The sequence below is a fragment of the Molossus molossus genome, unplaced genomic scaffold (genome assembly GCF_014108415.1).
Source record: "Molossus molossus isolate mMolMol1 unplaced genomic scaffold, mMolMol1.p scaffold_m16_p_18, whole genome shotgun sequence".
NCBI lineage: Eukaryota > Metazoa > Chordata > Mammalia > Chiroptera > Molossidae > Molossus > Molossus molossus.
In genome coordinates, this window is record NW_023425353.1 from 38,632,225 (window position 1) to 38,646,163 (window position 13,939).

General features: G+C 35.3%; 1 protein-coding gene across 5 annotated transcripts in view; it reads left to right on the top strand.

Moving 5' to 3' along the window:
* The window catches only part of PIK3R4 (phosphoinositide-3-kinase regulatory subunit 4), an 81,114-nt gene that overhangs the window by 14,462 nt on the left and 52,713 nt on the right, over positions 1 to 13,939 (top strand). For all 5 annotated transcript variants that reach the window (XM_036266377.1, XM_036266378.1, XM_036266379.1 and 2 more), the window contains 4 exons: positions 1,238 to 1,372; positions 2,915 to 3,136; positions 9,529 to 9,702; positions 13,592 to 13,737. In XM_036266377.1, the coding sequence (XP_036122270.1) occupies positions 1,238 to 1,372; positions 2,915 to 3,136; positions 9,529 to 9,702; positions 13,592 to 13,737 (677 nt within the window). The remainder of the gene's footprint in view (positions 1 to 1,237; positions 1,373 to 2,914; positions 3,137 to 9,528; positions 9,703 to 13,591; positions 13,738 to 13,939) is intronic.

Genomic DNA, 13,939 nt, shown 5'->3' on the forward strand with positions numbered 1-13,939 from the left:
GGAAATAAGCATAGATCTATTTAGACTTTGGAGGTTCAGAAAAATAAGAGATTTTCCTAATAAAGATGATCATTAAAACGGTCATATTCATCTAGAATTTTGACTTATTATCAGAGGTTGGCCCCAAGTTTCCCCATGTTTAGGGTGAGCAGGCATTGCAGGGTATTAATATCTTGCTTACTTGGAAGTACATTTTTGTTCTAGTTAAAAATAGGTGAAGGGAATCACTGCATTTGGTAGACTGAAAAATTTGAAATATTGCATCTCAAACCAATGGACACACATTAGGTTGGGGAAAGCAGGAGAGGGGTGGGAGTGGGAAGGAGGGTGTCAATGGGGATAAAAAGGGAACATCTGTAATACTTTAAACAATTCTAAAAAACAAAGAAAAAGTGAGTCTCAATAAAATAGAGTAGTTAAACTTTATGTTCAGTGCTACTTACTGCTAAGGAAAAGAGTACAGTCTTTGGCTAAGAAGCACAAAAGTAGTAGAGAAAGAAGGGTAGAAACAGGGATAAATAGTAATGGAAGGAAGAAGAAGGTATAAGCAATAGAGTAGAAATAATTAATAGCAAACATGACAGTGGAACTTAGAAAGAGATACTTTCATAGTGGTGAGGAGTATCAGATAGTCTTACGAGGTTATCAGAAAGAGAAAGGAGAAGATACGGAAAACTACAGAAGTGTGGCAAACAGTCTCACACTCTGGTTCCTTGTATAGAGTATTACTTTTAAAGCAATCCAACATGGTTGATTGGCTCTTTGAAGTAGATGTGACTCATTTATGTGTGAAGAAACTGATGCTCAGATTGGTTAAGCAGCTATCTGGTAAGTGGCAGGGTAGAGATTTGAGCCAAGGTCTGTGTGATTCCAAAGCCCAGTTTGATCTGTTTATTTTCATGTGAATGTTTGTTAGTCTAATGTCAAGATATTGTTTAAAGGGTAATACTCTGTAGAAGGTTACGATTTTTTTTTTTTTCCCTCAATAGACTTGAGTGCTATATTGGGTTATTTTTGTCTTTTTTAAAAGATGCTTATGCTTCAATATTAAAACTAGTAGTTTGGGGACAGTTGTTGATTATGAAATTAGTTACAAAAATATGATTTAATTAAGTGCTAAATTTAAAAGTTCTTTTATGCCTTAGTTTTATCATTATTATTTTCATCTGTAAAGAGGAAAAGTTATAGGCATTACAGAGATTTAAAAAGATAATTATAATTTTTCTTCCGTTTATAGAAAACATAGCTCTGCTGGCAGAAACAGCTTTGAGATTCCTGGAATTAGTACAGTTAAAAAATCTCAATATGGAAAATGACTCAAATAGTGAAGAAATAGACGAAGTTACACATCCCAATGGAAATTATGACACAGGTAGTATGATTTTCTGTTCCAGATTTCCTGTTACTTAGGATGAATTGGTGATGTGAACTTGCAACAAATCATTTCTGATTTTCACATATGGTGAAAGAATACCAGATGTATACATAGAAAGGGTCCCTGGTTTCTGATTGTTCTCTTTATTGTTGGACACTTATCTAGGCAGAAAATGATCAGCTTCTTGCCACAGATTCTAAGCTCTATATTTTTCAGCCAGAATTGATTTGTGTCAACAGTAAAGCTAGCTGAATTATATCATTCTTTTGATAAAAGAAAGAAGATCTAAATCTTTCCTCCTTATGTGAGTATATTCTGTTATCCTCAAATAACTTGTGTTTATTTTATACTAGCTATGATTTATATATTAAAACCCATACATTTTACTGTAAAGGGACAGATATGATGATAAACCCTGAGGTCAGAGTTCCTGTCTTAATTTTCTTTACATCGTACAACTCTTAACAGGCTTGTAGTTAATGTTTATTGAATTAAGAGATTTAGAAGTAAAAATAATATGCTTAGGTCTGTCCTAAGATGTTTCTAGTTGAGAAAAACTAGTGAAGTGTAGTTTTAAGATTTTTATGCTATAGACAACTGCAGTGGCTCTGTTACTTGTTGAAGTGGCATCCGTTTTAGACAGCATAATTATCTGGAGCTGAAGACAATGAAATACTTTGATTTTACAGAAGGATATATCAGAAAGGAAATAATACTGTTCGTGCTCTATAACCATGTAATTGGATCTTTTTAGATAATGAATGTAGGTGTTAAAACTTTTGAGGAGTTAACCTAAGGTTTTTCTTAATGCAAACATGATGATGTTGCATATCAGACCTCCATTTCCCTTGACAGTGGCTGCACTGGAAGTGGCTTCTGCCCTTATTCATTAGCCAACAGATAATTGTTAGAGATAGCTCTGCTTTAGGCAATTCTGTGCCTGCTCTGTGCACTGGGGATACAGCGGTGCACAAGACGGAAAAGATCCTTGTGCTTATATTTTGGTAATGGAAAGATAGACAACTAAAAAAATAAATGAAAGGGGAAGGTGGATAGAAGGTAAAGTCGGAGCGGTGGCCCGATTATGTAAAGCCTTGACAGGACTTGTAGTGTATTTTCTGAAATGTAATAATCTGGCCTTTAAAGATGCTTTCTAAAAGTATTGCCCTGTACCATCGGATTATATCCTGAACCAGTTTTGTGTTTCAAGTCCTTGATTAAGTTGCTCATATTGGAACAGGATGATCTCCTTTCTGGTGCTTCCCCATATTTTCTCTAAGCCTCATAAATAGAGCTATTTAGTGAGATAGTAACCATGCTTGTGAAATCAGCTTATTAGGAGGATCTTGTTTTATACTTCAGCTTTCCATCTATTGTTCAGAACTCTGAATAATGGAAAAACTTAGTGATTATAGACTTTCTGTGGTGGCTTCTGTAATCATTCCATTCCTCTGAGGAGTAAGAAGACTGGGTCTATATGTATGGGGGAAAAACTTGATCCGTTGATCTTATCTTTACTTTTCTGTTTGTTTTTTTTAGAACTCCAAGCCTTACATGAAATGGTCCAGCAGAAAGTTGTCACTTTGCTAAGTGACCCTGAAAACATCGTGAAACAAACCTTAATGGAAAATGGAATAACTCGGCTGTGTGTATTTTTTGGACGTCAGAAAGCCAATGATGTTTTATTGTCTCACATGATTACTTTCCTAAATGATAAGAATGATTGGCATCTGCGTGGAGCTTTTTTTGATAGTATAGTTGGTATGTATTTTTTAAAATTTCTCTTTAAGACTTCACTTATCTTCTCAAAAAAATACATGCAACCTGAAAGGTGACAATATCACCAAATTTTATTAACAATGAAATGAGTTCCTAGTATTTGTCTGTCTCCATGCTGCTTTTGGATTATATGAGTACAATAAAACCTTGATATAATGGACCAATTTGGGTGAGGGGGTGTCCGTTAAAGCTGAAAGTCTGTTGTATAATAAGGTAGGTTTTCTGAATGTATATGTTAAAAAATTGACAAATTAGTTAGTTTACCTGTTTTTACTTATGTAGACATGTTTGTGTAATTAAAATTAAGTATGTATGAAAAGCTTAATTTCACAGTTTTCTGTATGTATTACATTAATTTTAAATTTATACTGAAAAGGTCTAGTAAATGTGTGCATTCATCAGTCACCGCGAGTACACAAATGCACGCGCTGGGGTTAAAACTGCTGCAGGAAGTCATACCACGCTATATTTGTCAAATTTTTTGTAGTAAACATACATAACTTTTATAGTCAGAAAATAACAGTTAAAGTGTATTGATGAAAATTAGTAAACTAGAAAGAAACTTTAGATTTGATCAGTTATGAAATATATGCCAACGCCATGTTATCATGATTACCCACTAACCCTCTTTATATAATTTCAGACACGATTGTAACATGTTTGTTAACTTAAAAGGTTTAAAGACTTTTTCAGACTAGAATCTAAAATTTTAACTACTGGGTTAAAGAATAGGAATTTATTTATTTATTTATTTATTTATTTATTTATTTCCTCACCTGAGGACATTTTTTGTTCAGAAAGAGTGAGAGGGAGAGAGAGGGAGAGAGAGAGAGAGAAACATTGACGTGAAAGGGACACATCGAGTGGCCGCCACCCACACGGCCCAACTGCAACCGAGGCACATGCCCTTAGCGGGAACCGAACCCGGGTCTCTCTGGACCTCAGGCCAACACTCCAACCGCCAAGCCAAACCGGCCAGGGCAAGAATAAGAATATATTTTTTAAACTCTTGACACATTTTATATGCTTTTTAAAAAAGATTACATTTTCCACTCTGATCAGCATTGACAGTACTGCACACTTCCAGTATGGAATAGTTTTCAGTCTTTGCTTGTTGGTAGGGTAAAATGATAACTTATTTCAAAATAGTATTTTTCTTTACTTATTAGTGAAGGTGAAAACCTTTCGTGTGTGTGTGTGTGTGTGTGTGTGTGTGTGTGTAGAACACGTAAAAAAATTTTCCATCTCCCTCCTTTGGTGTATTCATGAGCTTGTTTTCTATATCTATGTGTCTGTTTCTATTTTTTATTCCTTTATTTTGTTTTGTTTTTTTTAGATTCCACATATAAGTGAAATGATAGTATTTGTCAAAACTTTCTCATGTTGGTTACGCATTCATATTTCTTATTCTCTGAATTTTAAATTTTGGCCTTTTTTTTTTTTTATCCTCACCCGAGGATATTTTTCCATTTTTTGTACAGATAGAGTGGGAGGGAGAGAGAGAGGAAGGGAGAGAGAGAGAGAGAGAAACATCGACGTGAAGGAACACATCGAGTGGCTGCCACCCGCACGACCAACCAGGGCCGGGGACAAACTGCAACCGAAGTACGTGCCCTTAGCGGGAACCGAACCCGGGTCTCTCCGGACCGCAGGCCGACGCTCCAACCGCTGAGCCAAACCGGCCAGGGCAGCCTTTTTTTTTTTTTGATGATGATATGCTCTTGCTGATATTTTTGAGCTTTTTATATATATGTACATTAAGAACATTACGGTCAAGATAGTGGTGTAGGTAAACGCAGTATTGCTTCCTCCCACAACCACATCAAAGTTACAACTAAACTACAGAACAACCATCATTCAAAACCGCCTGAAATCAAGCTGAATGGAAGTCCTACAACTACGGAATTAAAGCAGCAACCACATCAAGACTGGTAGGAGGGGCTGAGGCGGAGAGGCTGGTCCCACACCCACGTGTGGCGGATAAAAATCAGGAGGATGCCTCGGCTGGGAAGGTCCTTCCTGAGGACTGAGGGGTCCCCATCCGACACCAGGTGCCCTGCTCAGGGTTCCAGTGCCAGGAAGAGAAGTCCCCATAACTTCTGGCTGGAAAAACCAGCGGGAACTGAGGCTCAGGGAAGCTCACATGTCTGGAGCCCCAGGCAGCCCCTTAAAGGTTCCGCGAACGGACTTACCAGACTCTCTCCCTCTAAGCTTGGAGGGGAGGCAGCTGGAGGGGCACCAGAGACATACAGGGAAGAACTGAGCTGTTTGGCACTGGAGCGAGGGCTGGAGAGGGGGCTTTCTCTAGGACAGACTGATGTCAGAGACCTTTGTTCCTTTTCTGAGCCCCTCCCTGGGGCGGCAGACAGTCGCCATATCTGGGGCTCCAGCAACCTGGCTCACACTGGTAGCCCCGCCCTGGTGACTCCCTGAGGCCCCGCCCCACCCAACTTTCAGGCCCACCCAAGCTGTTGCCAGTTGCTTAACTATAGGATTGACCTGTCTTGGCTGTCAGGATTTTCCTAAATTCTTTCAAACAAGCAGCACCTGGTCTCAGATAGCCCCATATCTCTTGTTAAGTAATACACAGAAACAAGCACAGGGAGGCAGCCAAAATGAGGAGACAAAGAAACAGGTCCCAACTGAAAGAACAGAACAAAACCCCAAGAAAAGAACTAAGTGAAATGGAGATAAGCAACCTAACAGATGCTGAGTTCAAAATACTGCTTATAAGGATGCTCGATGAACTTAGTGAGAACCTCAGTGAACTTAGTGAGGGCCTCAAGAGCATAAAAAGGACCAGTCAGAAATGATGGATGCACAGTCAGAAATGAAGGAGGCATTAACTGAAATAAAGAATAATTTACACAGCTTCAATAGTAGAGTACGTAAATCCAAGAAGAAAACCATCGACTTGGAATATAAGGAAGCAAAAAACGCCCAATCAGAACAGCAAAAAGAAAAAAGAATCCAAAAAAATGAGGATAGTGTAAGGAGCCTCTGGGACAACTTCAAGCGTGCCAACATTCACATCTTGGGGGTGCCCGAAGGAGAAGAGAGAACAAGAAATCGAAAACCTGTTTGAAACAATAATGGCAGAAAACTTTCCTAACTTGGTGAAGGAAACAGACGTACAAGTCCAGGAAGCACAGAGAGTCCCAAACAAGATGAACCCCAAGAGGTCCACACCAAGACACATCACCATCAAAATGCAAAAGGTTCAAGACAAAGAGAGAATCCTAAAAGCAGCAAGAGAAAGGCAGCTAGTTACCTACAAGGGAGTTCCCATTAGGCTGTCAGCTGATTTCTCAAAAGAAACTTTGCAGGCCAGAAGGGAGTGGCAAGAAATATTCAGAGTGATGTAAAGCAAGAACCTACAACCAAAATTACTCTATCCTGCAAAGCTGTCATTTAGAATCGATGGCCATATAAAGACTTTCCCAGACACGAAAAAGTTAAAGGAGTTCATCACCACCAAACCGTTGTTATATGAAATGATGAAGGGTCTTTTTGAAGAAAAAGATAAATATATGAACAAACAAAATGGCAATGAATACATATCTATCAACAATGGAATCTATAAACAAATGAACAGAAACATTCTCATAGATACAGAGAACACTTTGTTGTTTGCCAGATGGGAGGGGGATTGGGGGAATGGGTGAAAAAGGTGAAGGGATTAAGAAGCACAAATTCATTGCTAGACTGACAAACCTCAAAGGGAAAGGGGTTGTGGGGTGGGAAGAAATAAACCAAAGAACTTCTATGCATAACCAATGGACACAGACAATAGTGTGGGAAAAGGCGGGAGGGGGGAGGAGGGGGTCAATGGGGGAAAAATGAGGAACATCTGTAATACATTCTACATTCAACAATAAAGATTAAAAAAAAAACATTAACTTTTTATTGTTTATGTGGCAAAATAACTTGATTATTTTTGTGTCCTAAACAATTTTTTTTTTTTTTATCCTCACCCGAGGATATTTTTCCGTTTTTTGTACAGATAGAGTGGGAGGGAGAGAGAGAGAGAAACATCGACGTGAAGGGACACACCGAGTGGCTGCCACCCGCACGACCAACCAGGGCCGGGGACAAACTGCAACCGAAGTACGTGCCCTTAGTAGGAACCGAACCCAGGTCTCTCCGGACCGCAGGCCGACGCTCTAACCGCTGAGCCAAACTGGCCAGGGCCTAAACAATTTTTATGTTGTCAATTTATTTGATCTTTGCTTTGTAATTTTTTTACTTTAGTGCTTACAGTTTTTTTTTTCTCATTCCAGAATTAGGTTAATAATGTCAGATGTGTGTCTTCTTTTTTTTTTAAATGCTTTATTTTTCATACTTAGCTATTTTATTGATCTTCATTTTGGGCTGTGATGTGATGTGAAATCTAAATTTTTCTTAGAAATGTAACTAATTTTCCCAACACTATTTATTAAACATTTCATTTTTTTCCCCATTGATTTGTTAAATGTCTGTTATCATCTGTTGTATGCTTATGTCTTTTAGGGTCTGGGTATGTTCTGTTTCATTGATTTCTCATTCTTGTACTCAATATTGTACTCTCTATCCTTATAGCTATATTGTATTTTAATTATTGTATATTTGTAACTAACTTTAGTACCTGGTAGGATAAGTTCCTCAGATGTCGTCTTTTCCAAAATATTTTGAGCTTAGTTCAGTATACATTTCAATTTGTAAAATTTCTAAATATAAATCACTGGAATTTTAGATAATATTTTTCCTTTTATTACAGAAAAAATATTCTAAAACTATTGATCAGAGATATAGGAAAAGATGCTTTTATAAATTATTTAAAATGTATTCAAAATTCATAAAGTAATATATGAAAAGCAATAGTTGTACTTTTTAGAGGAAGCTGTCCTGGTTTGTGGTTTTGGTTTGATATCTTCAGTAATTATTGCCATACCTCTCAGTAATATTTTCATATTACTATTTTTAGTGTTATCAACTTTAATTTTATTTCTTGACTTTTTTCTTTGTCAGATGAAGATTCAGCTCACTCATACCATGCCCCCATTTATCTTCCCCTCTATTTTTGAGATATAGATCACTATTTTCAGTGCTTTAGTTTTTAGTTTATTTTTATAACTTTAAATAATTAAACTGATTTGTTATTGATCCCCTTCTGATTTGGACTACAAGAGTATTAGTGCCTCTTTCTTTCTTTCTTCTTTCTTTCTTTCTTTCTTTCTTTCTTTCTTTCTTTCTTTCTTTCTTTCTTTCTTCCTTTCTCTCTACCTTTCTCTCTACCTTTCTTTTTTTTTTTTGGTGCTTGATAATTCAACTAACAATTGCATTGTTATAATTGATAATATTTCCATTCTGCTCTGTAATCATAATAGTCTTGTGCTTTGTATAGAGTGATTTTAAAAATGCAAAACAAAATTTACATGACTTTGAATGTGTAAATTTATTGATTGTAGAGCTAAGTAGTGTATTATGTATATTTTCTTCACCACCATTCCAATGGTATGACTTCTTTATCCTTGATGAGAAATTTTACAGTATCAAGGTCAATGGATTCTCTTTTTTATATTCTGTCAATTATTAAATATCTTCCACATTTTAATTTATTTCATATTTATACCATGACTTTCTTGCCAGTTTCTTGTTTGTTCTGGAGTTTCATACTTTGTTTTTCTTTTATAGAGGAAAGTAGTATACCTTCTTCACCTTATCTATAATATCTAGACTCTTTCTTACCAATTTTATCTATTGTTTGTAATTTATTTTATTTTTCTTCTTGATAACATTCAAAAATTTTATTGACTTTTAGCTCTGATTTTGGCTGATCAATGTCTATATTTTTTTCTAGCTATTACCCTTTTTTTTCCCCCTCTAATTCCTGGGTTATAGCTACCAATATGTACATTCTGCATCTATTTTATTTTCTTGGAGTACATCCTCAGGTAATTTTCTTAGAAATGGTTGCATGGGAGGCAAACCTTTATAGTTCTTGCATATCTGAAAATGACTTATTTTTGTGCTCTTATTTTATTGACATTTTGGGTATACTATTTCTTTCATAACTTTGAGGGTCTTGCCCTGTTGTATTCTAGCCTCCATTGTTGTGAAGATAATCTGAGGCCAGTTATTCTTCGTTTTAAGGGTACCTGTCTTTTTCTTTCTGTAAGTTCCTAGGATCTTGTTTTCCCCTTGGTGTTCCAGAATTTCTTGATGGTTTGCTTTGCTGTGGGTCTTTTCATTTATTGTGCTGGGTAGGAAGTGTGATACTGTCTCCCTGATTGTTGCTTCATATATTTGGTTTACAATTTTATTGTTCTACTTAATGGCATTTGTACTTCCAGGTATAGAATGAGTAATCATGTAACATTGTTTCTCTTTTTTAGGTGTTGCTGCCTATGTTGGTTGGCAGAGTTCTTCAATTCTCAAACCCCTGCTGCAACAAGGTCTTAGTGATGCTGAGGAATTTGTCATTGTGAAAGCTCTTAATGCTCTTACCTGTATGTGCCAGTTAGGACTGCTACAAAAACCCCATGTCTATGAATTTGCCAGTGATATCGGTAAGTTTCTATTTCTCAAGACTAGGATGGGAAAATTAGGATATGGAAAGAGAAATAACAATTAATAGAACATTGAAAAGTTTTTAGGCAATACAGAGTCAGATTTTCAATTTGGTTGTTGCCATAGTGTGTGTGTGTGTGTGTGTGTGTGTGTGTGTGAACACACATGTGCATGCTTGTGCATGTATGCTTGTATGTATGTGAGAGACAGACAGGAAAACAAACACATCATTTGGTTCTCCAGCCCAGGTTGGGAAATAATCTTCTTGGTTTTATTTGTAGTTAAGTTTTTGTGATCCTTGAAAAATGAAGATTTTGTTTTGTTTTAACACAATATGGACTAAGTCTTTAACTGCTCTGAAGAGTCAACTTATTTTTTTCAGTCAAGTTGAAATTGGATGTGGAGGGTTGTTTATGACATGTCATGGCACTCATTGTCACACGTATCGAAGTTACTACTGTTAGTAATTTTATTAACCAGCAAAAGGAATTAATTCCTTGATCTTTATAACAATTACCTATTTACCTCAACTTAAAATTCAGAATAAGTGCAAACAAATCAATATGACACACTCTAAAATCTCTAAAATTAAGGCTATTTAGAACTTTTAGTCATCTTATCACTTCACTTTAAGAAACTAAGCAAAGTAGGATTGCAAGTTAGCTCTAACCAGAGAGGACATTCAATCTTAGAATATTGCCTCTAGATGAAATGCTTAATTGCTGCTAAATGCCTTGCCAAGAAAAATTAATAGAAAACCAAAATTAGTTAGACTTGGTTAATAGTTTTCTTTTTATTTTTTGAGGCACTCCTCACAGAAAAAAGACAAAGGAGTTATTATTTATTTTTATTGTTGGGAAACTAGATGGTAGCTAGTAAAGATGTGTATACAAGTTTTGGAAATTTTTAAGGCATGAATGTAGCTTTAAAAATTATTTTGGGAAATTTAAGTATAGATAGGTTTCTTATTTTGTTCTCTAATATCTATAATCATTATTTTAGTTTATAACTATAATTTGGTTTGAATTTTTGATGATTATGTTAAAAATAATTGCAAATTTAACAGAAAATTGTTGAGTCTTGGCAATATAATTGTGATAAATTTCCATTGAAATGTTTTTTATTTTTCGTATGAGCTACAGTATTGAACTGTGAGGGATTTGTTGTCTCTATTTTTTTTTAAAGAAATCTAATAACAGAACCAAAAATTATTAATATTACAATAACACATAAGATGTTAGAATTGATTTTCAATTTTTGACTCTTTGTAGTATAAGGTAGATATAGAAAGTACCCATTTTCATGATAATATTAATGAGAAGATGTATTGTGTTAAAATACACATCTTCCTACCTGGAATATTATCCTGCTTGTTCTTATTTTCTGAATTATCGTATCAGTGCTTTATTTTTTTCTCCTCTAAGAGTGGCATTACTTCTCAACAGCGAAGTTTTTCTTGCTTTTGCCTTTGATTCTCTTTATTTTAATTAATATCTTTTGTATATAAATATATACTCATAGTATATTCTGATTTCACATATTTCTTCAGTTGACTGATTATTTGGAAATTATTTTTGATATTTAATGTAGTTTATAATTGGCATTTTATTTATCTGAAAAAAAATGAAATTTAGGACTATCTATGGGGAAAAAGAAAACGCCTTGCTGAGAAAAATTAAGTAAATGATCATTTGTTGGCATTTTAAACTATTTAAAAGAAAAAACAGTAACTTAGAAATACCTACTTAAAACAAATGATGAACTGTACACATGTCTCTGTTAGCATAGTCTTTGGTGTAGTGATTTTTAAAGGGAATGGTGATAGTAGTGATGGTAATTATCATTATTTTTTGGTAGTTCTTTCAAAAACCATACTCTTCCTACTTAGATATTCAGAATACTTACCTTCACCCATGCTTGTCCTCAGATAATTGGAATGCATTGGATGGAGAAAAGATTGAGTACTCTGTTTTATAGGAAATCCTCTTCATTCTGGTTTCTTTTTTTTTTTTTTTTTGAATGTTTAAGTTTCTTTGTATCTCTTAGCTACTTATCAATACAATAATGCTATATAACAATTAACCAGAAAATCTCAGTAAATTTCTCATTGTGCATTTGTAAGCTATATGCTTTAGGCTTTGCATCTCCAGACTGTGGTGACTACGATCCATTTGTCTCATTCTGGGGTTATGTTCTGGGTGATGGCAGAAGCCCGAGAGAGCAAGCAAGCCTAGCTCTTTATGCCTCTGTTTGTGTTAATATCCCATTGGCCAGAGCAGGTAATATGACAGCCAGAAGCATGAATACAAGGCAAGAGTATGATTGTATAATACAGAAGATAACGTAAAGAATTAGGACCAGTAATTTGGTTTCATACGGTGCTCAACTCCTGCCAAGTCATTTTGGGTTTAGTTACTTTTTGGAGCTTTTTCAGTGTTTTTCTAGTCCTCATTTTCACTGTTGTCAAAGGGAAATTACCAGCCCGTCCTTGTTGGATGTGTCAGGGGCTATGGGGTGTTTATGAAATATTTAAAACCATCTCCATGTACAGTTAAAAGAGTTGGAATGGCAGAACTTTGGAGACACATTGTGGACAAATTTCTCCTTTTTTTTTTTACTACTACTATAAGTAATGTTAGGAAGTGACATTGTTCTTATTTTTCTATTGGCATGAATTTCTTACAAAATTGTTCTCTAGATACTTTTAATTTAAATATTTTTTTATTGATTGAATTGAGAGAGAGAGAGAGAGAGAAACATTGATTTGTTGTTCCACTTATTTATTATTTATGCATTCATTGGTTGATTCTTGTATGTGCCCTTACTGGGATTGAACCCCCAACTTTGGCATATGGAGATAATGCTCTAACCAACTGAGCTGCCTGGCCAGGGCCAAATTAATATCGTCTGAATGCTGTTGTTTTTGCATTCTCAGACCTAATACAAATGTTTGTTGTTTTGCTTTTAGAAGTTTGAATTTTATTCTAAATCTTCCTAATTAGTTGAAATCACTGATTTTAGGTGTAATAAAGTAGTCAAAATAAAAGAGGTGAAAAGATATTTAATTTTCTGGTTTAATCTTATATTTTAAACTCTTTAAAAATGGACATCATGTTTTCTGCCTTTTAGATTTGATCAGTCCTTTACATTAAAAAGAATGTCAGGTGAAATGGTTTCCTTAATCGTAATGCTATGGCTTGGAGGAGAGAGCTTAATTGTTTCTTTGCTCCTTATGTTATAGATAACATGTCCTTGGGCTTCTTCAGGGAAGTGGAAGGGGGAGTGATAATTTGCTATATAGTGTTGGGACTTTTTATGTCTCTAATAATTTCTAATCCAGTCTTTTATTTTTCATTTAAATGTTTTTATTGCTTTTTTTTTAGAGAGGGAGGGAGAGAGAGAGAGTTAAAGAGAAACATCAATGTGAGAGCAGATTGGTGGCTTCCTGCACACCCCCTACCAGGACTGAGCCCAAAACCTGGGTATGTGCCCTGGCTGGGAAATGAACCAGCAGCCTTTTGGTACATGAGATGATGCTTAACTACCTGAGCACACACCAGCCAGGGCTCTAATACAGTCTTTTAAATGAGTAGATATCTGCCCACCCATATTCAGGCCTGACTAAAACTATAAAATTAAATTCTCAGAAAGGAGGTAGCTGTTTTTATTCTTTTATGGTATTGCTGAGTTTTATGGTAGTGAAAATTCTATCAGTATGTTCACTTGATTGAGTTTACACCTCAGGATAATTTGAGTATGTAGGGCACCTGAGAGTAACATGTGGTATAATCTTTACTATCAGTTGTGTTATAAGGTAAAAATTAGTTTATCCTGATAGTTTGAAAGTATGAACATGGTTTAATCCATACCTTTTTTTTTCTTCTTCAGCTCCCTTTCTGTGTCATCCCAATCTATGGATACGATATGGTGCTGTGGGATTTATCACAGTGGTAGCTCATCAAATAAACACAGCTGATGTGTATTGTAAACTGATGCCTTACCTTGACCCATATATTACTCAACCAATAATACAGGTAAGCATGTTTCAACTTGGAATCAATCTTCCCTCCAAACTGCACCATTTTAAAAAAGGTTCAGAGAGTTCCGTTCTTACATAAATTTTTAAAAATTTAAATTGGGCTAGAGCATTTTTAGATTTCTTTCAAGCTAGTTAATTTTAATAGAAAAACACTTTTGAAGGTGAGAAATGTTCAAGAGACTATTATGTATTATGTA